At 40.8% G+C, this 27,279-nt stretch overlaps 1 protein-coding gene across 2 annotated transcripts; it reads left to right on the top strand.

The window, feature by feature from the left end:
• The first annotated feature begins 157 nt into the window (after nt 1-157).
• On the top strand, nt 158-18,120 carry tasorb (transcription activation suppressor b). Of its 2 annotated transcripts, none has more exons than XM_086213733.1 (23): nt 158-588; nt 1,848-1,993; nt 2,564-2,656; nt 2,755-2,827; nt 3,808-3,899; nt 4,009-4,143; nt 5,736-5,860; nt 5,988-6,019; nt 6,988-7,093; nt 7,313-7,416; nt 7,664-7,773; nt 8,578-8,650; nt 8,767-8,841; nt 9,139-9,966; nt 10,788-11,104; nt 11,190-11,292; nt 11,392-12,233; nt 12,769-12,891; nt 15,171-15,330; nt 15,405-15,513; nt 15,652-15,830; nt 16,016-16,150; nt 16,400-18,120. In XM_086213733.1, the coding sequence occupies exons 1-23, from the start codon at nt 282-284 to the stop codon at nt 17,656-17,658; spliced, it is 5,526 nt and encodes a 1,841-aa protein (XP_086069859.1). In that variant the 5' UTR covers nt 158-281; the 3' UTR covers nt 17,659-18,120. The 2 variants fall into 2 exon arrangements, with proteins under 2 accessions (XP_086069859.1, XP_086069860.1); XM_086213734.1 differs by having other exon boundaries at nt 16,403-18,120.
• Nucleotides 18,121-27,279: the final 9,159 nt, after the last annotated feature.

Here is a 27,279-nt window from a genome sequence, read left to right on the forward strand (position 1 = left end):
AGGATTTAATCGATGAAGCTATGTCCTAGACATGAGCTCTTTCAAACAGTTGGTCTGTCACTGCAACAATTCTCGCGGTACCACTAACTGTCGCTGGGTGGCGCGGATTCTCTTGTATGTAAACATAGTGACGGTAGCGTTTTGCAGTGGAGAAGAACGTGTACGTCATTTTCACAATGGCGGAGGCTGGGTGAGGAGGAGAGTGTGTGTATGTGTGAAGCGGCACCGTAATCGTTAGAACTCACGTTACATTGCCCGTAGTGCGTGCACGGTGCCCGAAAATGGCTTTGAACCCCAGCGCAATGGGGAAAAAGGACTCAGGCTGTTCCGAGACGGGCGATCGGCACCAGGAGGGTGGCGAACCCCAGAAGAATTCAACCGCCACCTCGGCCACAGCCAACCAAAATGGCGATCAGCCTGGATGTGGAGACAGTGTAATGCCCGAGCAAGAAGCCCCTGAGCGGCGGAGAAGCGTGCAGTCAGACGGCCGGAGCTTAAACAGTTCTCCCATACCAGGCCAGAGACGAAGCGAGGAGCTGCCACGGAAAAATTTTCAAATCCCGAGGAAGATTAGAGAGCGCAAAGGAGGTGCCATAACGCTATTATTTTGAATAGAGCCTGTCCTGTCTTTCATATTCCTGCTGCATGTTGCTAGCCTGCTAGCTAGCTGTCTGTCCTCGCTTATTATTTACGGCAAAACAAAATATTCCTTTTAGATCTTAACTATATTCGCATACTTCCCTTAAAACACTCAGGCAGTCTTAGTTGACATTAGTGTGAGTTGTTTTACTGCACATAGTTTAGCTTGGCTCAGCTGTCCAAGTTGTCCAGTAGACGTCCCCGTCGCTTTGTAGGCGCCTTAAAGTGGAATATTTCCCATCTGAAAACCCACCTAGTTTGGTTTCTGTTTACAGAACCCCAGACCTGTGTCTGATGGAACAATGCTGCTGTTGTTAAAAGTGTTTTGCAGCTATCATCTCACAACATGTGGGTGTCTGATTGACCTCAGTGAAGGACATAAATTAATCCACCCCAGCCATGTATTTAAAATGTTTAACAGCTCCACGACCCTTGAAATGAAATGTCCAATTTCCCATGTCCACATTTGAAGTCACTGGAATTTCATAACCTGTTTGAGACCACTACAGATCTCATCATATGTTAAAATGGGCAATACACTTTTAAGTTACATAAAGACTGTTGCTGTGAATCATAACCTATTCATATATATGCAAAAGTAGCCGGACTGCCGTGTTTGGTCAAACTTACCCTCAGCAGGTTGCATATCTTATAGATGTAATATTTATTGCCTAACTTAGAAATATAACAGATGTTAGACCAACCTGTGTGTGTATTCCATTGACCCATCTCCAGCCTTTATTGTGCTCCCTCACTGGAGATGTTTACTGTACAGCATAAGTGAGATGATGCTCTATGCAAGGAATTTGTTGACACATGGGAGGCTTTATCATTGGAGTGAGTGATAACTATGATTCCTGTTAATTCTTCATCAATGTCTTTTCAAGTTGAGTAACTCTGTCCTATTTTAGTAAGCTGGCTCTGTTTTGGGCAGCCGTTGTTGGCTCCTTGTATGCTGTACATCATCCAAATCCAGAATACCTGCCAGAAAGCATGATTCACCTCACATCCTGTTACTAATGTCAGTTTTATGAGTACATGTAACTTCCATATTGAGCTAAATTAACCTCTTTCTGTGCAAGAAAATCTAGAAAGGCTTGATGTCAGTTTTCCAGGGAGGACGTAAACTATGGCTCCTCTGTACATGCACGTGTCTATTTTCCAGATGCCCTATGCTAATCCACTGATTGTCATCTCTGTGTGTGCAGGCTTGTACCAGTTTTTGCCCCCTGACAGTCGGGAGTTTGAGGAACTTGTGAAGGTTGTCTCCTCGTTTTACCTAGACTCATCATCCCGAGGAACCTTTTCATACTGCAAGGCCAGGCTCATTCATAATGAGCTGCTGGAGAAGGAGGTTGGTCATGGTCTCCCCACAGTATCCAATAGCATCTCACTTATGTTCTTTTTATTAATCCACAATTTCAGGTGACAGTAGAATCATATATTTTTAGTAACACAAAAAACATAGTAGGTTGCATCATGTAGCTGGTGCTCAGTTAGTGTAACAGGCTATTGCAATGCTAACCAACATGAGGGCTCATGGTTTGGTTCCCTGTGTCGCCATGTCTGGGGTTGGAAGCCAGATGAGGGTATGTGCCAGGTTGCGGGACTAGCACCTGTTTGGGGAGGACGGCGAATGGTGGGTATAGCTTGAACCTCCCTCATGCTACATCCCTCTGGTTAAACCACTTTCTGTCAGGTGAAAAGATGTGGCCAATGACTCCACAGAGAGGTCATTGGCTACTCTCCTCACAGAGATGAAGAGAGTGTTGGAGGCAACTTGGGAATAGGGTAAAATTGTAGATGTACTATTGGAGAGAAAATAAAGGGAGAAAACCAAAAAAATGACAAGATAAAAAAGAAGTATTTAGCTATCAGAAGTTTAGATGTATTTTCCTCATTTTCTTCTCCATTTGTGTGCCAGTTTATTGAGAAGCGACGGGAGATGAAGCAGGATGGGCGGACCGAACAAGAACTGACTGAGTCGTACTGCTTCCTTTATCCAGACAAATCCAAGGTTAGTCTGCCTGCAAAGCCTCCCTGGCACATACGAAAGAGAATGGACAAGTTGTAAAGAATATTTTTTGTAAGAGCTTTGTGTGCGCTCTCGTTTAGCTTCAGTGGATCTGCGAGAAGGGTTTGTCAGTTGGGCACTCGGGGATAACAACTGTAGGAAATCCATCAGTGGGTAAGTTGGTGTCTTGCATGTTGCTTGCTTCAAAACAAGATTGTACTATGTAGTCACGACTAATATTTGAATTGTTAACGTTTGAGAATGGAGCAGATATATGCAATAATGGCTGCATATACTTGCTCACTTTTATTCCACCATCATTCAGAAAATCACATATCCGGAAATTGACAAGGGTCATAGCAACAGCACATTCTGGTGGGATTCTCGAAATTCAACCTTTATTTCTTAACAATTTATATCTCATCTCTCATTTTGAGTCACATGGGAGATTTAATGGTATTATTCAGGTTACCTTGCAGCACGTGGCCTCTTACTTGTCGATGCCCATTGTAAATGTGTTACTTAATGCTACCATGTAGATATAACTCCTGTTTAACTTACTGAAATACACTCAGTAGTTTAATCATGTAACATGTCGCAACAAAGTAGCTGAACTGTGGAATTAGCACACAAGAGATGATTAACCCACAATGAATCTTACCTGCAAAACATGTCGTTCTGCAACTGATTAGAAATACATTTTTGATGGAAGTCACCATATTGGAAGAAGTTTTATTGTTAATTCTCATTGAGTGCAATATGTTAAGCGGAGAGAAAGGAAACAACAGCAGCAAACTTTACTCCCATCCGTAGTCTTTCTGACAAGCCTAGCTAGTTTGATTTGCGTGGCTGCATGTGAACAGAAGTGCAATGGGCATATTCATTTTCTTCAGCATGTAAACAGGCTAGTCGTAATGTTGTCCAATTTTGAATGGAGCATAAATTGGAGTTGTGGTGGAATATTTAGTGCATGTAAACACAGTCAGTCAAGTTGGTTTACAACATCAAATCCCTCAGGGAATTCATGTTAGGTTTCAGATTTATTAACATGCATGACAAAGTAATGGATCATTAGATTAGATTATTATATTTTCAATATGTGAACATGATGCGTTTTGCCTTAATGTGGTTCTTTGGTTCTTTTGTCATTTTAGGTGTTTATCTCTCCAAATTTTCTGATTTGTTACAAATAAATCCTTTTGAAGTGGGCTCGATTGGAGACATGATCGTTTTTAAAGTCATGAGGGTATGGCTTCCATACGTATTTTTTTTCATTTTTTTTTTTTTCCATATGTAATTCTGAGTGACTTGTATTTGTAATTCTCTGAAGCCAACGTGTGTGTTTTGTATCTCAGGGCAGAATAAAGCACATCCATGAGAACATGCCGAAGAATGCAAAGGAACCTACAACCAAGTTCGACTGTCATTTGTCCAAAAGTGCCAGTAGGGTTACATCTTTGCTGTCCTACAGGGCTTTTGAGCTCACACAGGTAAACATGATTCCTTTTTTATTCACCTTTTGAAGAGTTGCTCTTAATATCATACTAATGTTAGTTAATGAGTCATGTCTCTTAGCCCTTTAATACCTTCTTCACTTGGTGTGGACTGGGACAGTTTGATCCAAACCCAAATTAGAGGTGTGCAACTTCTTCTGGACCACAATCAGACCAACAATTTGAATACCACTGCAACTCATATGCATAGCATTATCAGACTTCATGTAGCATCTAGTACAGGGATTCCCAAAGTGTGGTGGTACGCGAGATTTAAAAAAAGTGATGGGGGGTTTGGAGTGTTTATTAAGTGGGATTTTCCCACTCAATAAGGACGTGTAAATAAACATTTCCTATGTAAAATTTAAAATCAAAAGCTGATATATCAGTTAATAAATAAATGCGGGCTTTTCAACATGCAAATCATCTTAAGATGATCATCTTGAACCTTGAAGATAAAGTGTGGAAGAAGTTATCTTTTTTTTTAACTGTATGTGGCATTGTTGCATTTTGCCGAAGTTGTGGGTATTGGTTGGTATATAGAAGGGGGTGCACTGCCACAAAAGGTTGGGAACCGCTGATCTAATAAATAAAGCCAACCACAACACAGTGAATTGAAGGTTGAAAATGAATGCTGCAGCTGGAGAGGCTATAGTGTGATAGTTAGGTACACCAAAATATTGAATGTCTGGGCTAATCATAGTTTCAATTTTCAATTATTCCAAGAATTTCTCTCTGTCCATTTACTGTCCTTATTTTAATTTATGTAATGTAATGTAATAATTACAGATTTTAAAGATTCTGCTGGTTGTTGTCCATGCTAATGTAACACTCTTGCAAATTGATAAATGACATGTCCAACCGAATTTTGTTTGCATTGGCTTGTTGGCTCTTGCACACATGCGATGCATCTCATCCGGCGTGGATGCATTTTGCTTGTGGATACGTGTTTGGTTGCTCACATCTTGTTCACATGTAGAAGCAAGCAGACGGACTAGTTATCAGTGTTTGTGTGTGAGTGTGAATCGGTTGTCTCAATGCCATGAATAAATAGGAAATATATGAAGATCACTGAAGTTTTTGCGAGTGCTGCTTGTGTATTGACATTGTTAAAGATTATTTGGGTTATGGTGTTTGTGTTAGAAATTCTTTTTTTGGTCACATTTTGAAGGATGTATACACAATGTTCACTCTTCTTGCTGGGTATTAACTTTTGCTGCACTTGCTAGTGTTGTCAACATGCAGCTCTATGTGTTTACACACGTGCTTAAGGGTTTTATATTTTAATGGCCAAATATAACATTTTTTTTTCTCCCTAACATAACACACAATATGACATTCTACTTCAGCCCTGTCCTCAAACTGCTTTCTGATGCCCCCAAAATATAAGTAAAAACATAATCTGTTTATTGAATGTGCTGTGACTAACTGCCGGATGTTTGAACTAACAACTGCCAGGTAATGAGGAGAATTTTGTCAAGGGGCGCTTAGCTACTCTGAGTGTGAATTTATTCATAGTACACTTAAATTCTTCAATTACTGGCATAGTGTTAGTTTTTTTAATGCGGCTTTTTTTTAATGTCTTTCAGCAATATTTTTTTGAGTTTGCATTTGACGAGATCAAGGCACGACCCCGGCATGTGTGCCCCTACGCCGTGGTTTCCTTTCAATACAAAGGCAAGGAGGCTGCAGCGACCTCATTGACAGCACACAGGTTCGTATCCGTGTAGGAAGTGATGAAGCTCAAAAGTATTTTCAAGTAGTTCAGGAGGTTTACATGAAATGTGACATCTCCTTTTGATTCTGTTTGTAAATAGCCTTCCTGTGTCTTTGCTTCACAGGCTTAACACAATTTCCCCTGGAGGAATTAGAGGTAAACCATTTTAAATGAATGTATTTGGAACAACTAAGTCTCATTGTGTATCTTGTCTGTGCAAACTGGGATTTATATAAAGGCTCTTTTGACAATAGTGATGCACTACAAAGCAAGATTAATGGGTAAGCAAGGTTCTCTTCACCTGGCTAGATTGCCATGGTAATTTATGTTGCAAAGTTAACCTGCTCTAAACCAGGTTGTGTACAGAATTTCTCCTTTAAATCAGCTATAAGCCCTTTGACTCAGCATATCAACTCTTTTGGAAATTAAGTTTTGTTCAGAAGGATTCTGATGATATTGTCAATGAGAAATAGAGGTATTATGTCAAAGGAATAGTTATATATGCAAACTTATTAAACATTATGTTAAGAATGCCAACAAATGAAGCTCTGCTGGGACAAATGCACACTGTATATAATCATATTGCTCTCATTTTCTGCATCATGGAGATACCCTCCTGTCTTCCTTCTCTTGTGTTTTTGATGTTGGCTTTAGTAAACCTGTTTCTTGTGACTGAAGTAGGCAGCACATCATGGATCCATTTTTTTATGGAAGAAGAGTCAAATAATGCACAACATGTACATTTTTATTGGAGCGGGCACAGAGTGTGAGGAAGAGAACCTGGGTTAAGAGAAGAAGTTGATGAACACTGTTGGGAAGCTTATTATCTCCAGTATCTCCAATCACTTGAGGTTTTCATAGGTCAAGTGAAAACATATCATATGTCAGCTCAGGTAAAGAAATTGTGGCTCTGTCAAACTTGCTTTGGGTGCCTCTGGAACTACAAACTACCTAATTGGCATACTTCCTGTGTAAAATGAGAGAAAACTAGTGAAAAACTCCTAGACAGGACAATTTGTCAAGTTCTGTGCCTTTTTTAGTCAGATATCAGCAGTTATAAAATGCTATGAGCTCCGCTTTCTGGCTGTATCATGTCTGACCTTTGCCTTGTTCTGTTGGTACAGGGAAACGCTGCTACACTGTGTGGAGTGGTCCTCTTGTCAACAAGGGCCAGGAGTTATTTCCAATCAGTTTACGATCGTCCTCTCGGCCCTACCTTCCTTTCAAACTGTGAGTAAATCTTTTATAATTTAGTCATGTAATTCTGTGTATTTCTAGAGAAACATCCTTAGTGTTGCTGGGCTTTTCTCTGTTAACCATTAAAGACATTTAGACATTTTTTATGAGTTGATGTGTAATACTGCACTTTTGTATGTAAAAAGAAGAAATGAGAATAATTAGTTTGACATGCAGACATTAGGATTCTCTGCATTTGCTTTGATTGAACAGGCCTGAAAAGCTTGAGGTGAGTCGGGGGATGCAGCTGGAGCAGGTAAAGCGAAAGATTCCGTCAGTGCTCTTTTCTTGGGACACCTACAGCGTATCACGGGAAGGTTAGTTAGGACCACACATACATATTGTCATATGATGTAATGACAAGACAAATATCTGAAGCATGTGGGTAGTAATACATCAAATGAAATTCAATTTCTACTGCTGGTATAAATGATATGAGACACAGCCATCTTTTTAAACTTTTATAATACTAAACATATGAAAAATTAAATGTCCATCAAGATTTTGTGTGTGTGTGTGTGTGTGTAATTTTTTTTATTTCAACATATTTTTATGTGTTTGCAGTGATGAAGTTTGGGATGTCCTGTAGCCTATTTGAAGTTGTGGATGGGAAAGGTAAACCAATATCCGGTTCACTGACAGCACTGATCAACAAACTGGAGAGGGACAGGATGGTGAGTTACCTTGTTATCCACACACACACACACACACACACACACACACACACACACACACACACACACACACACACACACACACACACACACACGTATTAGCTTCTCATGCATGAAGTTCCCCAAAAGGTACATAATCATGACACTGAAACACCATTTTCAACAAAATGAATGAATTTAAAACAGTGGAAAACTTCTCCTTTGGTTTCTTGTTGGTTCAAAATCTGATAAAGTACATGTCTTAAAAAAAGGATTACTTTTGTATAATTAAGGCAATATTTGTTCCAGTAACATTTCTTTTTTCATTTTTTTTTAATTTTAAAGGCACTGGAGGGACTAGTCATTTTTTCATTATATTGGCCCAAATGCTGTTATTTACTGTATAATCAGGCTAATTTTGCTCTCGTTTTTTACTGATCATCAAAGATGAGGAAACAACAATAAATATATGACTCTTTGAAATGTTTTGTTAATAAAGGGAACTGTTATTTGTTAAAATTCCTATTATTTACATGTCTTTTTTCCATTATGTTTCCAAATGCCAAAATCATGCAAACCTATTTTCATACAGATAATATATATTTACCTTTTGCAGAACTCTGCTGTAAAATATCAGCAAAAAATGCAATGTCTTGCATCCCCAAAACAAATACATAAACCTTTCTGTAATAACCAATGTAATGTAATTGTACACTGTACAATAAGGAGAATTGAAAACAGAAGTGTTAAGCAACTGATATGTAAGGTAATTGCTCATACGGTCTGGTAATAATTTGTTCTGACAGTTCTCTTCTCCTGTTGTAGGTGCTGGTGAAGTCCTTGTTTGACAGGGGCTTTCTCTTTCTTCTGTCCTCCGCTCAGATGGTTGAGTCCAAAGGTACCAAAAAGCTTTTCTTTTACTCCTCTCATAATTCCTCATCGTGCCAGTTGAACACCTACTTGTTGCCTCCGGTGAGCTTCCGGCTTTTAAAGAAGTTTCCGTTTGTTTTGTAGAGCGGCGGGGGAGGGTGGAAAAGAACCTGCAAGCATTATTCATCTTTCAGGAGTCAAGGATGGTTGTCAAGTATTGTGAGTATTTTTCAATATCTAGCCATAATTTTTCATACCGGACTTCAGCATCTGTGTGAAGCCCAAAACCTGACCGTTTGATTTGCAGACTTGTTTGGATATAAACAAACAAACACCTGAACTTCCTCACGTTAACGGAAAGACTATTGGAAAAGAAGTAGGCTAGTCGCTGTCCTTGTGGCACACTAAATTTGAAAGATTTCCATGTCTTTTCCATGACTCCTGCTTTGAGCTATTCTTAAGCACCTGTCTGTGTGTATGATGCTGTGATGCTGACATTTGTGTCCTCTCTCTTAGCATCCAGACTATTCGAGCCAGAGCCATTGACAGTGGAGCCTCAGTCTGCTATCCTGTCCAATGTGGAACCTTTCATGCCTGCCCTGCATTACGCCCTTTTCAAGCTGCGGCCCAACCCAGGCAAGGACTTGAGTTCTGGGGTGGAGCGACAGGCCACTGATTATTTAACTCGCATGGATTCAGGAACAGTGCGGCCATTCATCTTGCCAGACTACAAATATAATGTGGATGAACGGACCAACCCGCTCCCGGTACCAAGACATAAATTTAACATGGATGCTGTGCTGCGTTCTTATGTCCACAATCCTGCCAACTATATTTTACCTTTGAACAAGGCAAAAGACATCATTGAACGGATACGGAACCCCGTACTGATACCTACACCTGCCCCAGCCCCAGTAGAATACAGTCCCGTTTCTGACTGGGGCGGCTCAGACAGGGGCTCAGACAGGGCAGATAAACCCTCAGAAAGGCCACTTCCAGAAAGGCCAGCACAGGAGAAGCCATCTCCAGACAGCAGCAGACCAAGGCCAGGTGCGGCCCATTCAAATGGGGCCCAGTTGCAGCACAAGACGCACATTGAGTCTCAGCCTCAGCCCCAGAGGTTGCGGCTATCCCAGAATGAGTATGATAAAGAAAAGATGAAGCAGTTACTTAAATTAATCCAACTCCACAAGAAAGCACTAGTGAAGGATCCTGGAAAAGAAAGGGGTGAAGATGGATCCTGGGACTTGAACAATCTCAAGAGGAAATTTGAGGGAGATGAGAGGGGAGGCATGAACAAACACCCCCGCACAGATCCACTCAGCAACGGTGAGCCCAGTAGAGGTGAGAAAGAACCGATGCTGTTTGTTTAGCTTCAAAGTGCTAATATTACAGAAAACTGAACTCAGAGCCAAGTCAGGCTGCAAAATTAACCAAAATCCCAAAACAGTTTACAGCAATTTTCAAATTGCAGGAAGGCATAAATTTGTTAAAGGCTAATTGTGTGTCAGAGTAACAACTTACATTATATATTGTAGCGCTGCAGGGATGTCATATTCATTTATTCATTCATCATAATATGCACTCCAATTTTGCAAATAATTTTGCAAATGCAATGTCAATCAAGATAATCACAGTTATTTTTTTTTTAAGTGGTTCAGCCCTGGAGCTGAGTTTGTAACACTTGTAAGCTGGACCATGTGTCATAAAGCAGTTGACGTGACATTTTACAAAAATACTGCAAAAGCCCTGGACGTCTTTGTCAGATTATTACTTATTATGAAGGACTTTATTCAGAGATGTCTTTTTACATGAGTGTTTTATCCAGAGCATTGTCTTAATCAAGTTTTTAAGTGAATATTGCCATTCTTGTAAACATAGCCAAATAGCCATCGTAGTGCAAACATACACTTGGCTGCTCAGAATATTAACAAGCAACTGGTTACACAAAATTTAGAGGACTGTGTAGATGTGATTGTTCAAATACTTATTGTTTTGTTATTACCCTGCCTCTAAGGTTTTTTTTTTTTCATTTTGATTTGCAGTAATACAAATCCTCATTTGCCTTTCTTGTGTAGCACATGAAACCTTGTTTTAGGATATACTAGCATGGAACTATACTAAATTCAGCATGTGCCATCATTGGATTGTGTGTATTCTGACAGGTGCACAAGCAGATGAGATTGGAGATGAAGGTGGACAGAGTGACAATCTGACAGCTGTGATGGAGAGCATGGGTATCTATGACACTGATTTGAGGGCCTGTGGCAACACTAATGCTTCAGCAGTCAGCGAAGCCCAGCGTCTTCTCAAGATCCTGTTGTCCACTCTTAACAAAGCTGTGGCTCAGGGATCAATGCCTGTTCAAGCAAACCATGGTGAACCGTCAACTGTTCTCGGTTCAGGAAGGGGGGCACCTGCCCTCCCTGACCCAGATCTTAGGAAACAAAATGAGCCAGCATTACAAACAAACTACACAGAGGTGAGCTGAGCTCTGTTTCTATGGAATGTTTCTACCATGAAATTAATTTGTTCATAGATATTGACTATTTGTTTGCTTTATCTAGGAGGACATGGATTGTAGCCCTGGAAGTCCATTCAGTGCGGGCTCCCCACCAGACCAACGTCACACCTCAGACAACACAACTTGGGTAAACCCTACAAATGAAGGTAAATTAGTTAGTTCATGTACATACATCCCTTTTGGGCACATGTAGATTTAGTTCTCAAGGTATCACTCTGAAAAGTTTTGTCTCTACTTCCCTTCAGACAATGTACAGCCTCTCCCTGAGCTGAAGCCCAAGCCTAAGCCTGAACCAGAGCCTGAGCCTGAGGCTGTGATAGTGGCTGAGAATCCAGAGCTGAAGACGCCTGCAGTCATGGACGTTAAAAAGGCGGCTGTACCCCCAACATTACCAATGGTAGAGGAGGTTTCCTTCAGGCCCTCCATCAGCTTGGACACTATACTCAATCAGGAAATTCACAGCCTCACTTCTGACATTAAAAACATCATGCAGAGCCATCGCATCTGCTACACTTTGCAGCTTCCGCCACGGCTACCTTTACGCCATTGCTGGCTGCCTAATAGCTGCTTCTCAGACTTTGTTATACCATATGTCTCCCCCATCCCTGTTCAGGGGCATGTAAAAGCACTGTGTGAGGAAATGGGCAAGTTGATCCCAGCCCCACCTGCGCCCCCCAAGGTCACTTCTCCTCCACCCACAGTGACAACATCTAATCTTCCGGCACCATCTCCCACCCCCATGCAGACTGTCAAAACAAAAGAAGAGCCCTCCCTGTCAAAGAACCCCTCTCAGAGCAGTAAACAAGGTGCCATCAAAGAGACTAAGGCAAAAACAGAGTCAGCAGAGTCTGTGGGAGATGTCTATTCTCCTTCCCAAGTCACCCCAGACTCCCCCAGCTCGCAAAACCCAGGTCCTGCTTCTGGTTCAGGGACCGGACTTCTTGCGGGCAGTCTCATCGGTCAGCTGAAACCAGAGGTTTTTAGCAGTCTGGTTGAGATCTTTAAGGATGTCACCAAGAACACAGTGAAGTTCTACATCTACTCTGGAGACGAGGGAGAGGAGAGCACTGTCTGCAAGGAGATAAAGGTATGGTATAAAAGATTGTGGTGTTTATTCCTTTTTATATTAAATGTCAGAACACAGTGACAAATGCCACTCACCTGTTCATAGATCCCAAGGTCACAACTTCACTTTGATTGTATTACACAACCAAACAAAATGCAAAACTTTAATCAGTTTATTCTATGACATGCCACTTTAATATTTTCTTCACATATGAGAGCCCAGATCCAACTTTTCCTCTGTATCTTACGTAATTGACAAAAGTAAATTGTAAATAAAATTCAAGTTCACTTTAACTAGATTATCTAAAGAACAAGTAGGTTTCTGTACATCTTTCAATCAGATGATCCCATATTCCTCTAGTACAGCTAGAGAACCACTCTTCTGTCAATTCACACATATCTGCAGGCAAAAACCAATGGCAAATTTTGGTTGATTGTATAGATATGTCAGACTACAATGTCTTGTGTCAGTGCTCAATGCCTTATGTTAGTCACTTGTGTGTAAGAGAGGAATTCATTCGACTCCTACTTTTATGTCTGTCTTGTCTGTCGCAAAGGAATACTTGAAAAGTCTTGGCAACAGCGAATGCAGCCCGCAAATGTTTCTAGAAAACAGCAGCAGTTTAGACAAACTGCTCATCATCATTCAGAACGAGGACATTGCTGCACATGTACACAAGGTAAAAACGACCTTCTGTCACTTTCTTCATCAGTCAGTGGGTGTTTCTCAATAGCGAGAATCCCTTTGTGGTTGGAGTGATCCCATCCATTCATCCATCCATCCATTTTCTACCACTTATCCTGTTTAGGGTTGCGGGGGGGCTGGAGCCTATCCCAGCAGCCTTCAGGCGAGAGGAGGGGTCGCCAGTCCATCGAAGGGCCAACACATATAGACAGACAACCATTCACACTTACAGCCACGCCTATGGTCTATTTAGAGTATCAATGAGCCTAGTCCCCTCTTGCATGTCTTTGGACTGTGGGAGGAAGCTGGAGTACCCAGAGAGTGCCCACGCAGGCACAGGGAGAATACGCAAACTCCTGGAGGGATCCCTCTAAGTCATATCCACTATAGACCATAGCCAAGACTCCTGCACAATTTCAGAAATAGTGGAAGGAAATTTAGTTGTAAATATTTTTAGATTTTTTGTGTATCTATACTTAAATTGATTGTATTTACTTAAATTCCATTACATTTATAATGGATGTCTGTGTAGGTTCTCATTCATCCAGGTCATCGTAGATCGAAGCGAAGTAAAATCTGGTCGACTGGACGTAAGTTTATCTTGAAGACGTTTCACCTCTCATCCGAGAGGCTTCTTCAGTTCTAGTGAAGAGTGTGGAAACTCCAGCTTATAAACCTATGTGGGAGTGGTCAGTGCTATTGTGGTGGAAACGACCCTCCCGAGACTCACCTGGCCTCCCCAAACGACAGTCGTTGTGCGGTGTCAGGGAGTTTCAGGGGTGGTCGTTAGGGAGTTTCGGTGAAAACTCCCTCTCACATAGGTTTATAAGCTGGAGTTTCCACACTCTTCACTAGAACTGAAGAAGCCTCTCGGATGAGAGGTGAAACGTCTTCAAGATAAACTTACGTCCAGTTGACCAGATTTTACTTCGCTTCGATTTATAATGGATCTACTGTAGTTTTTAACATTTTTTTCATGATTTTTTTTTACTTTAAACTGGTGCAGTGAAAAGTATTTTCCTTCACTGAAATCACCTGAAGTTCATTGTGCTTAAAGAGTAATTGTAGAGAAATATGAACAAATGTTTAAAATGTGGAAATGCTAACAATGCCTGCCAAATGACCATGTTCTCATTTTCCTTACCGTCATCTTCTAAGATGGCCTTTTAATTTCTTTATTTATAAGCCAATTGTGCTTTAGCTTGTACTTAAATACATTTGAGAGATCCAACTTCACAGACAATACCACCTCTGATAGGAAGTTTCACACTATGTTTTAAATGTTGAGAATTCCATCCTGGGCGCGCAGTGGTTAGCACTGTCTCCTCACAGCAAGAGAGTCCCGGGTTTGAGCCCAGGGCTTTTCTGTGTGCATGTTCTCCCTCTGCCTGCATGGGTTCTTTCCAGGTACTCCGGCTTCCTCCCACAGTTCAAAGATGTGCAGGTTAGGTTAATAGGTGACCATTGACCATAGGTGTAGCTGTGAATATGAATGTTTTTTTTGTCCATATGTGTTGGCCCTCTGACGGACTGGCAATCTGTCCAGGGTGTACTAGCCTCTCGTCAGAAGTCAGCTGGGATAGGCTCCAGCCCCCCCGCAACCCTTAACCGATAAGCGGTATAGAAAATAGATGCATGAATGGAGTATTCTATCCACCTCTGCTCCCATTCTGCCCATAAACCACCCGTAACATTTTAAAGCCAAATCAAACTATAATTTTCATCAACCCTGTGTTATAGAAACCCGAATCTGCAAGTTTTACCCTCTATAGCACCTTAATGAACTAATGTATCATTTCTGTTAGTGCTGTGATCCCCTGGCATTTTCTGTTTGTGGATTTGGTACATTTACATGGATTTGATCGACCTTGACCGCCCAAGGATCTCTGGGATCAACCCGCTTCACCCTTGTTTTACTTGGGTGCTGTTAAAAATGTGTGTCCTGATTATGTTTGAGAAACCTCTCAAGATGGTTCTTTCTTCCTTGTAATTGAGAAACACACATTGTCTTATCTCCGGTCTATAATTCAGATGATTCAGAACCAGCGTATCCAGGCATTTTAAAATCCGAATGGCCTCCTAATTAACTCTGTACCTATGCTGCATGATAATTTTAATTGGCTATGTTGTTTGCAAGTTGTGTCAGGATATCAGGATATATACTATGTACATATAATATTACATGAAAATATAAGAAACTGTTGTGACTTGAGCTTTAATACAAATTATAGAACAAATTCATGTCCAATCAAATCTCATCTCTTCACTCTGCAGATCCCAGCACTTGTATCTTTAAAGAAGCTGCCTTCAGTGAGCTTCGCTGGCGTTGACTCTTTGGATGATGTCAAGAACCACACTTACAATGAGTTGTTTGTATCTGGAGGCTTCATGGTGTCTGATGAGTTTGTCCTTAATCCTGACCTAATAACACAGGGTAAGTTCCTTGATGGTAGCTGTGCATATCTAGAAATGCTTGGACCATACTAATCACAGCTTGTTCTTGTTTAGAACGTTTACAGGGGTTGTTAAAGTTCTTGGAGGAACAGAGCACCCCTGAACACCCCTGGCAGTGGAAGGTGCACTGCAAGTCCCAGAAGAAGCTAAAAGAGCTAGGAAGGTTAGTCCCTCATTATGAGCTTTCCCAAAATAAGAACTGTCACATTTTACACAATCACACAAGAGTGATCTTAAGCAGTGAGGACAATTTGAAGAAATTTCTGCACTTTATAAGCTGACCTTTGGGGTTTTGTCCTAGGTTGAATACCAATGCCATGGGCTTGCTAAATCTTCTGACAGCCTATCAGAAGAAGCACCTTGTAGAGTTTCTTCCTTATCACGAGTGTGACACTCAGTCCCGCCAGGCTCCAGATCTGGAATGTCTGATAAAACTTCAAGCTCAGCACACACAACAACGGCACCTCATCTTCCTCACAGGTTGTCTTTATTCTCATTATTATTATATCATTTTGCCCATACATCGCATAACCAAAAACCTTTGTTAAAGGTGTAGAGATTGTGTTTTTAGTCGTTTACATAAGTCGTTTATCTATATGAATGTGTTGTTTTGATCCATCAAACTGACTTTTCAACTGATTTTACACATTTATATGTCTTTACAGAAAGGCCATTTGAAATGTTCCTGCAGTACTCCAGAAATGGAATCGTGATAGCAAGCATTGATGATGTTATGAGCGGTTTCCACAGCCTGATTGGCTCCATCAATCAAAATGAGCTTCCAACGCCCCCCTCTACTGGTGGGTAGTGTCATCATTTGTAGCACAAATCCCAAATACTTGGGGTTTCATTTAATTTTGCTGCAGTATGATTTCTTTGCCAACTTGCTTTTTATACATATATCTTACCATTTCATGATGGCTGCTCTGCTTAACAGTTTCTTTCCCCACATTTCATTCTGAGGTGCATGTGTAAAAATTGATTTTATCTTCCTCTTTACTTTTCCCTTTGCTCTTTCTGTCTCTACCTGCCTACCCCTACTCACCCAGTAGTGAATGACGAGTGTATAGGAGAGGAGGACATGTCATTAGACTCTGATGACGGTGAACCACCCACCATATCGAATAGCTCAGAGCAAAATCCGGAAGCTGAGAAGGAGAAGCCGCCACAACCACCCCCTCCAAAAATGGAGGAGTTCCGTCCTCCGCTCCCAGACCAGCAAGTCACCCCTGAGAGAACTCCAACTCAGTCTGACTACAATGCTCTAAAAACAGCCATCTCTCAGTTCAAAGCCTCAAACCAAATAGGCATTGGCTCTTCAGACATTGGCAACTTATCTCCAGGAGGTTTTCCTGTAAATCCCCACCAGAGTTTCCTGTGTCCATCAGCATCATGGTCATCCTACACCGGCTCTTCTAGTTATGCGGCCTCTCCAGCCTATCCTGCCTCACCCTGCAGCAGTACCCAGGAACAGGAGTACCGCCCCCCTGCCACAACTTCTGCCACAGTTCCAGCGCCCCTTGTCAAGGCAACTGCAGGACCTCTAGCCAACCTGGCTTCCCTACCATTAGAGGTTAAACCTCCCCCTCCACCTCATCTAATGATGCTGGGCCACACATATGGCTCAGATTCTGGAGGAGCTGGGGCTGCGGGGACTTCTCCACTCACCACTTCCCTCCCCTACACAGACCACAGTGACATTGCACAGCCAAGTTACCTGACTGGCATTCCCATAAATGCCAGTGGTACCCCAACACAACATTCAGACAGGACACTTAGTGGACCAGGGGAGGGAGTGTGGGGGACAGCAGGAACCAGCACTTGTAAGACTGTTAGTAGCCAGGTCGTGGTTCCATCTGGCCCAGTAGACCCCAGTGGGCTCCCTAAGAGTGGGGAAACTCTTGGAGGCAGCACCCCTGGTAGTCAGGGGAGTAAGACTCAGGTGAATTGCACTGACAACCTTGGACCCTCTCTGAGTGTCCCCACAGTTGCCAATAGGGGGGGCTCAGTGGTGAGACCTAAGCTTCCTCCACAACCAGTGTGTGGCATTGGTTATGGTTGTTTAGGTGGCATCCCTGGACAGATGAATCATGGGCCTTTGCGGGGTGCAATGGGTCCTGGTTCTTTAGGGAGTTTCAGAGGAAGAGGAGCACCACCAGTGGGACTTTGGCCACGGCCAGGACGAGGACATGAACGGTTGGACGGGACTGGGGGTGGACCTTGCTCGTGGGGTTACCCAGCAGGCAGGGGTAAGGCACAGGATTACTACTCAGACTACACATACTCTCACAATTATGCCCCTGAATAGACAATCAAGTTGATTGAGGGGGCAACACAAATGCCATACTCCAGAGACTCTTAGAGCTGGCTGAATGTATATATATTTCCTTGTCATAAACACATTGATTTAAATTGGTAAATAAGGATCATGGTTTTCTACATTATTAAGATTGATACAGGCAGTGCCGAGTGTCCTACTGTCGTGTAAACTGTATGCACACTCTTTCCATGTGAGCTATTTGAGACCCTGTTCAAACCACTATATTTATATTTGCCAACTGATGTTATTGGCCTCCCAGCTTCTCTGAATTTATCCTGTAATTTCTGTTTGTCCTGGTTTTGAAATGGTTTGTGAACAAGGGGAAAGGCTGATATTTTTTTAAGGAAAAAAAAGAGTGAATAAAATTTCACTTTTGCTGTTGGGTTTTCTTTTTTATTTTACATATTTGGTTGTCCTAAATTCTATTAAAATAAAACATTTCAAATCTTGTTTGTGTGATGGTGTTTGATGACAGTGTCAAACAAACCATTAAAAATATAAATCACAGCTGTCTTACTGTCCTTTCATGCAAGCACCACAATTACTCAATGTAATATTTGTATGCACATCATAGGAATGGATGTATTTTTTAAAACTAAAATATAATGTGTGCTTCATGGAAAGATAAATCTAAGGTCAAGATTGTCAGAACAATCATGCTAATCAGTTGGTCAGAAAATGAATAGTGTGGACAGAGCGCAATGCAAATTTGTTAAAACTATATCAGCAGTGGTGTACACTTTGAGTGAAGGGCTATTTGGAGGAGATAAACTGGAATGATTCTTGGGACAGTTATTTTGGGAGGTTTTATGAAAGGTGCTGTAGATTTACACCAGAGGGTGCTGTTTAACCATAATTTGAAAAATTGGTTTAACGGTTTTATCCCCAGAGCCTCATTGGAGTTGTGCAGTAGATACCATGGTAACTCTCTGAAAGTAAACTTCCCCTTCATTTAACCATTTGCAGTTAAACCCAAACTCACAAACTCTTATGTATGTGGGGGAGGCTTACTGAGCAAGAATATTTATTCAATGTTTTGGGCACCTCAGAGGTGTAAAGACGAGGCGAGAGCGCTAACAATTCATTCAGTAACAGTGACAAACTGCATATTTGATGAGGAAAATAATATTAGGCAATGAATTAGGCCTTTTTCGAGATCATTTGATCTCAAAAATACTAATTAATACTTTAAGATGCTCACCACATATGTGAAGATGTACATAATGTTTTAACAAATAGCCTAATGTGTGTCTGAAATTATTTGTATAGAAGAAAACTAACACTGAATCATTAAAATGGAACCTGCTCTGCCCTCTCAGAAATACAAGTATTTTCATTTCTCACATTCAACTACTGGACACAAGCTGTTTGCTCCTACATACAATGGCCATTCTCACTGTTGTGTTCTGAGGCTTCAAGGTCCCACATTATTCTTGTGAATTCTGACTTTAGGGCAGGAAACAGCTGATGCCAAGAATGGTGTTCCAAGGATCACCTCTTAAAATCAGATTTTAAATGAGAACAGAGAAAAATTAAGACTTACCAGCTTATGTGAAGACTTCCTGTTAATTGCAGACTCCGCACATACATCATTTTACACATTCAATCACAGAGTAAATGTAAATGAGGATCACCCTAGGTGTAACTCCCAGTTGCAGTACATATTTAATGAATGAATAATAAATTCATTTATGAAATCCCAAACGTGGTTGTGATACATCATGAATAATCATTATATGTCAACAAGTTTTTTGTGACAGTTTTGTAAGGCCTCTTTGACACTAACTTTGATCACCGCATTCATGGCTGCATGGTGGAGGATGTCCCAAAAGTAAAATCACCAAACAGAATGTGTTCCTCTTCAGATAGTGTTGTTATCCATTGGGATAGAGCAGATATAATAGTTTGTTCCCAGTTGACCAGATATGCAGAAAATATAATATGCCAGTGTTCTAGAATTGCAACTTACATACTGTATCAGCAGAGGATGTCATTGAAACCTCTGCAAATTGTATTGCTATAAATGATTTAAAACTTCTTAAGGATTTTATGATCAAAAATGTCACAATTATTCCGGTCTACTTCCCCATTGTACGTGCTACAACACCTCAGATTTATCTTTTGACCCTTTGGGGGCCACCTGCAAACCAGGGTGTATTGTATTGTGTAGATTATTCAAAAACACCCAGAAACTGCTTGAATATTCTGATAAGAAATCCATCCATCTTCTTCCGCTTATTCCTGTTAAGGGTCATGGGGGGGTGGGGGGTGGTACACCCTGGACAGGTCGCCAGTCCATCGCCGGGCCAACATACAGAGACGAACAACCATTCACACTCACATTCATACCTACGGTCAATTTAGAGTATCAACCAGCCTAGTCCCCAAATTGCATGTCTTTGGACGGTGGGAAGAAGCCGGAGTACCAGAGAGAACCCACGCAGGCACAGAGAGAACATGCAGACTCAACACAGAAAGATCCTGTGCTGGAGCCAGGACTCAAACCTGGAACCTTCTTGCTGTGAGGTGACCACTGCACCACTGTGCCGCCTCCTGATAAGAAATCATGAAACTATTTTAACCTTAAGAAAGAAAATCCAATTCAAACATAACTGAAATCAATTACTACATATCTAGAATAATAAATAATAAGTTGGGCTATTTGGATACAATTGAATGTTGTTTATCTTTTAAATAATTGTCGAGATGCTTTGATGATCTGATCATTTCAGGGAGCAGCTACTTGTGAAGACCATAAATTATGGGAATCAGGAAGGGGCTTCAGCAGAACCAGAAAATCTTTGGTTCTTGTCAGCCTTGCAACTTTCTTTGAGGGGCTGGAGTTCTTTGCTGAAGACCTTGTTTTCTTAACATTTAAGCTTTATCAATATTCCTGAATGTGGAGAATGTATATTTCTCCAATGTGGAAAATCTACAGGCATTTGGCAAGCATTTCAACAGCTCCCTTGCACACAAGCCCAACTAGACCTCATTTTGCTCATCACAATAACTTTCAGCTTCACATTCTGAATGATTTTGGCTTCTTCCAAAATTTTTTCATCTTCAGTATTTCTTGTTGGGTAGACCTCTTTCACACCTTGCTTCACGATTATCCTGAAGTTCTCTGTTGAGCTCCTGGATTTGCTCGCTCAGAACATGGGTAACATACCTGAGCTTAGTCGGAGCAACAGAGGAAAAGAAACACACACACACACACACACACACACACACACACACACACACACACACACACACACACACACACACACACACTTACATAACAGGCAAATTTTCAGTGGGCACTACACTAGGCTAGTGTATGGTTTGTCAAAGGCCTGCAATATGGTAGCTATATGGGGTTTCCTACGAATCTATAACCTTTTGTGGCAACCGTCTATCAAGCCATGTTGGGCCTTGTCTTTTTCCAGGCACAGCTTGTCTACTTCCAAAAAAGCTGTACAGTATAGCCAGTAGGTGAGCTGTTCTGAAATGATAGATCTGAGTTTCTTGTGCACATACTCCAAACCTGGGGCATTTACTTGTGAAGTGTCCAATTAGAATGAAATAAGAACTTTAGTCCGTTTGGTGATATTGTGCCTCCACTCAGACTGTATATGTGGTTGTCACTGCATCTGAGAGATATGCATGTATTTGCCACAGCTGGATGCCTCCACTTCTGCCTGATGACTGTTTTGACAGTTCAGTAATTGCCCCGGTTGACAGTCAAGTCAGCCCTCCACCAGTGAAGGCAATTGAACTTGTTCTATTCAGAGCAAAACTTCCCTTTCACCGTAATTAGATTCTTGAATAAGATGATTTCGAATCCCTTGGAGCCCAAGCAAAGCAGGAGAAACAATTAATCTGGAAAGGGAAGTACATGCTTTAATTGAACCCTGATGGAGTGTTTTGCTGTGGCGAAGGGCATCTTTTCAAACATCAATGTTTTTTTTTCTTTACACCTGCAGAATTTACTGGAGCAGACAAACGTAGCCATAAAGACTTGCATCTCTTGTGCTGATTGGAAATGCTAATGTGATATTAAAACTTCTGAAAAAGCTAGCACCTCTTGGGTATTTTCCCCGTGGCTTTAAATATTAATAATTAGATAAGCAGCATCCTTTATTTGGAAATGAAGGGCAAAAAGCCACATCACTGAGACTGCAGGTTGATCAGATTTAGTCCATGAAATACTGGATTTTTGAGGCTGATATAGATCTGGCAAGTGAAAATTAATTAATTTATTGATTAATTTATAAAAATACTATTTTTAAGATAACCATTGTGATACAATAAAGTATTATAATAAAAAAACTGGTAGGCCTAACTGTATAAACATAACTAAAATTCTTAGTTATTCATTACATCCCTACATCATTTGATACATTTACTGTTTGCAATAAATCCTCTTTTCATAATCTTTATAATCTTGATTTCTCATTGAATCAGAGTTGCCTGGATTCAGGCCAACTTTGCTGAGCTGACTGCTTCAGCCGTCATGACATGAAAAAATGGTGTCTCAGTTGAAGAAATGCTAATCAAGAAAAAACAAAAACACAGCAGGATTAATGATTGGCCACCCATTTTCAAACTCAACTTTCATTTCAGTCTCTACCGCACAGCAGTAAGCTTTCATGACTGAATCTTGCAGGTTTGTGATTCAAGTGTGGGGACTTGTAAATTCCTGTCAAAGTACTCACTACCACCCAATGGTGGTTCCATTTCCACAACAGTAGGTGTCTCCAGGACCACTTTTTCCCATGATTTCACACAGTGAAAACCAAAACACATGCAGTTGTGGCTTGTATACTGTGTGAAAACACATGCTGTAGGAGCTTTAACATGTAATAATCAATGTGCAAACATTAAGCACATCAAGAAACCGTTTCCTGATTTAGCATTTGCTAAACAAATCTTCTAACAACCTTTTGCGTCTGTTCAGTAGGATTATGTAAAATTTGAATTATCATTTCTGTCGGTGTGCTTTTATCTTCTTCTTTTTTTTAAATGAGGCCTTTCATTGTCAGTTAAGTACTTGCTATCATGATATGACATTCTGCCTCCTCTGAGGTTGATTCCTAAATCACCAGTGTGATTACATAATCAGTCACCTTTGCACTCTGCGTGAAATAGAAATGCTCACATCCTGTCCTCTATGTTTTGACCCACTTGTTAATCATATCAGAAACAATAAATCCCAACCCAGCTGTGTATGCTGTGTCAGAGAGCAGAACCAGATTAGAAGGATTTAAAAACACTGAAATTGACATAGCACCTGGTTTTTATCCTCATGTTAATCTCCTAAAACCTAACCCCCAACTCATCACACAATCTAATGTCCCTAGTACACTGCTCATGACAGACTCCGATACAAATTGTTACATCCCATGGGCACATAATTGTATGTTATATAATCTACATTCAGGACTTCTAATAATTTCTTACAATAATGAAAACATTTTAAATGTGGCAATCAAGGCTGGATGACATAGCTGAAAAAAAATCTCATTGAAATGTTCATTTCAGTCAATATTGACCAATAAACATAAAATTGTAAGTGGCAGTATCTAATTTTAAACATTAATCAGACCCATTCAAATAGGCTCTCAAAGTTCCTTACTATATTCCATGTAGAAAATATTACCTCTACTGGGGCTTGGCAGCAACATAGTAGCTGATTATTACTGAAAGATGCGCACAATATGCCCAGCTAATCAGTGTTGAAATATTTAATCAATCCCATGGTTTTTAATTTTCATTAGTCCCAACATAAACATTTATGGTGGAACGATTTAATAATTATTGTGCACCTATGAACATGGCAATACTCATATACTGTCTAGACTGGTCCCTACAGATATTTCTGCTGGTAAACGAGAGGCCCATCACATGAATACTCATATCAACTCATGCTCGCACATATTTTACCTAAGTCCAGTTGAGAAAAACTCTTGCTGATTGATCAAACATAGTAAATTGCTTTATTTCACACTCACTTTTGTCAGGCACAAATCACAGAACACAACCTTGGGAATGGCTGGTAGGCAAGCTAGACATAGACCAAGAGACCAAACACATCATCTTAATGTTACGTGCTGACATCAAACTAGGAATGAAGAGATTTACCTTATTGCTGTTCCCATAATTCTCTCTCTGGCTGTTTATTCCTTTCATGAACAGAGGGATACATATATGCTTAATTCTCTCAACTAGGTTGCAGACATTTGTGAGCCCTAAGCAACCTGCACTGTGTAAAGCTGCATGGCTTTTCATAAATCTTTTCTGTGACTATGTTATGACTGAACCTTGACTTGATGTCACATGCCCCTGACTTTGTGCTTGGAATTCTCGGAACAGAAATCATGTCAGAAGTGACAAAAAGAGGAAAAGGTTGAGGAAACTAAGAAGCGGAAAAAAAGAAAAGTGAGACTTTTACCTACTGCTCATCAGTCAGTTTAATGTTAGCTTTTAGCAATGCCATGTTAACATGTAGCTACAGAACCCCTGTTGATGCTACAACCACTACATATTAAAAGCAGAGATAGGATTTGAGTTGCACTGAAGTTGCACATACATGCCTTCAGATTTGACTCAATCTTTCGGACTCATGAACAAATAAATTTTGCCTATTAAAATAAGATTAATTAGAATTTTAGCTCAGAATCATCAGCTATATTTATCCCCTTTGGGGCTCAGGCCCGATTGTATCTGTTCCATTTCTTTCTTTCTTTCTTTCTTTCTTTCTTTCTTTTTCTGCCACTTTAGACCTCAAGTTTACCCCCTAAACATGCTCAAAAACTCACCAAATTTGGCATGCACATCAGATCTTTTGAAAGATTTCCAAACCACCAAAATGTGCTCCACAGTGCCACCTAAGTATCTTAAAAGGGGCGCCACGGCCTGTAGGAATATTGTAGAGACATCAAACCAAAACTCAAGAATTCATCTCATCAAGACCTACAACACAAGCTGGCACCCCTGACCTAAATCCAACAGTCGGTCCACAATATGCACAGGAAAGTAAAACTATGCGCCAATTATGGACCCCAAACAAAAACTATCTCCTCCTTGTGCGTTAATAGTAACGCCTTCAAACTTTCATAGATGACTTATAACACTGTGCTGAACAAAAGTTGGTAAAAACTTTAGAAAATTCAAACGGTTTGGAGTCTGTAAGCCCTGAAAGTTGCTGTGCCACATTGCACCTTACAGTGTAAAGTTTACACTGTAAACCAATGGGGAGGCAATATCTGGACATATAATTTGTGTCAAACTAAGGCTTCCGACATCTAAACTATATGTCTGACCACTTTCCAACCTGTATCACTGGATTTGGGACAAACTTTCTTCCCAATGTGAAAATGACTGTACATCTACTGTAAGATTTGGCCAAAGTCATGGGGTTTATGAAGATATTCCACAAGAAGAATCATCTAAAATCCTCATCAAACTGACAGGGAAAAGGGGGGGGGGGGGGGGTTGAAGCTGTCAGCTCAGGTCTGAAAACACCTATGTGCCTGTGACAGAAGCCCTGACGCGCATGAGGATGTGAAGGCCCGTTCAACACTGCTTGCAGCTTTAATTTATCTTGGCACCATGAAGGATGTCGCTGTAGGACAAAGCATCTTTTTTATCTCATATATTGCTTTAAGTATCACATTATCAGATATACCAGCATTGTGTATTTTACCACTTGGTATCAGAAGAGGCTGCAACTCTAAGACTATCTTATGCTGTTTCAGATTAGTTAAGTGAAATGGTAACATTTTTACAATAGTGTGTCATCCAGGCCTATTATAGCTCAATATAACAAGGCCTTTGTTATCAAACAGGGTACTGCATTAAAATACAGTTTTTTTCAGTGGTATTTTTCAGCTTTTTGTTTAATCCCTGAGGTTTTAAAAATGATGAAACTCAGTGCCGTCAACAAGTTAGTTTGTCCTAGTTTTGTACATGGTTGCCATTTGATTTTGCATCTCTGAGTCCCCCCCCCCCCCCCCCTTTATAGTCAAGTAGCTCAACAATGTTAGTCTCCTTGGACATGAAAGGAGTTAACTTTTAATTAGGATTTAGAAATGATCAAAAGCCCCTCCCACTATAACAGACTCTACTTTTGTGAGCTTTGCAGTTTCTGACAACTTGCTTTTGACATTATATGAAGGATTTAATCTAATCCTGTTCTATCTCTATGCAAACCCTGTCTTTACTTTAAGATTAAACTACAATCTAAAACCATTACGGATACTTGAACTCAAAGAAATTGATTTGTTTCTTTTGACTCCACTGTTTTTTTCATCTAATTTAGAATCTCCCTTCATCCCACACCACCCATATGCTCTCCTTGGTCGCTCATGTCATCGATTTAATGTTCTCATCCCTCACACTTAAGTTCTTTCATTGCAGTGCATGCAAATCCTTCCTTGACATCTTTCATTTCTGCCGTGGCAGTGTATAACTCTGAGATATGAGGCATGTTCCGCTGAAAAAAAGAAATAAAGCTGTACAAGATAATTCTCCCCCAGGGCTTGCGTCAAAGCTGCTTGAAGTATTTGTCAATTCAGTTCAATTTTTGCAGTTATGTTTGCTCCACAGTGTTCAAAGTGCTCTGTGTTTGATCAAAGAGATGCTGTCTTTGAAGAGCAATACAATTTATGTTTGTTTTTGGTTTGTTGACACCCCTGATTTCTGTACTTCACCATTTTCCAGATGAGCAGAGAGCAGATAGTCATCGTTTTTTTGCAGGGCAGATTAATGCAACAGGCTTTTATGAGATTTGTGTATGTATGATGGATCACAACAGGATTCAGCGCATTTTTCTGGCAGATAAGACTTTTAAATGTTTGCAGAAAGCGATGGCCCCTGTACAGAAACATTCATTGCTTTTTTCACAGTCCTGCGATTCTTCCCCCCCCCCCCAAACATAGTAATTGATGTGTTTACAGTTAATATCAGCAGGGTAGGCAATTGATATAAAGATACTGAATCATTTGTAAGGAATAGAAGTTTTCAGGAATTTAAGGTTCCTCTGTTCTGAGCTAAGGGCGGCACAGTGGTGCAGTGGTTAGCACTGTCGCCTCACAGCAAGAAGTTTCTGGGTTTGAGTCCCAGCTTGGGCACGGGATCTTTCTGTGTGGAGTTTTCATGTTCTCCCTGTGTCTGCATGGGTTCTCGCTGGGTACTCTGGCTTCCTCCCACAGTCCAAAGACATGCAAATGGGGACTAGGCGAATTGGATATGTCATAGGTATGACTGTGAGTGTGAATGGTTGTCTGTCTATAAACGTTGGCCCTGTGATGGACTGGCGACCTGTCCAGGGTGTACCCTGCTTCTTGCCCGAAAGCCGCTGGGATAGGCTCCAGCCCCCCACGACCCTTAAGAGGATAAGCGGAAGAAAATGGATGGATGGATGGATAGATGTTCTTAGCTAAAATTCCACGCTAAGTAATGATATCCGTGTCATATCACATGGATTACACTATCAATATGTGCCAAACTATGTATTCTTGGTATTTTTCTGGAAAATCATAACCTGAGCAAGGCAAACAAGAACATGATTACATTTTACTTGTTACAAGCTAACACATTATAGCCAAATCCACTACCTAACCAAGC

Source organism: Aulostomus chinensis, chromosome 9 (assembly GCF_037954235.1).
Source record: "Aulostomus chinensis isolate RoL2024-O1b breed Wild chromosome 9, RoL_Achi_v1.0, whole genome shotgun sequence".
Lineage (NCBI taxonomy): Eukaryota > Metazoa > Chordata > Actinopteri > Syngnathiformes > Aulostomidae > Aulostomus > Aulostomus chinensis.

Excerpts from the sequence above, each read along its gene's own strand:
- tasorb (XM_086213733.1), top strand. The coding sequence starts at position 282 with ATGGCTTTGAACCCCAGCGCAATGGGGAAAAAGGACTCAGGCTGTTCC. Across the intron at positions 8,842-9,138 it reads AAGGATGGTTGTCAAGTATT|CATCCAGACTATTCGAGCCA; the intron begins GTGAGTATTTTT and ends CCTCTCTCTTAG. Across the intron at positions 15,514-15,651 it reads AAGCTAAAAGAGCTAGGAAG|GTTGAATACCAATGCCATGG; the intron begins GTTAGTCCCTCA and ends GTTTTGTCCTAG.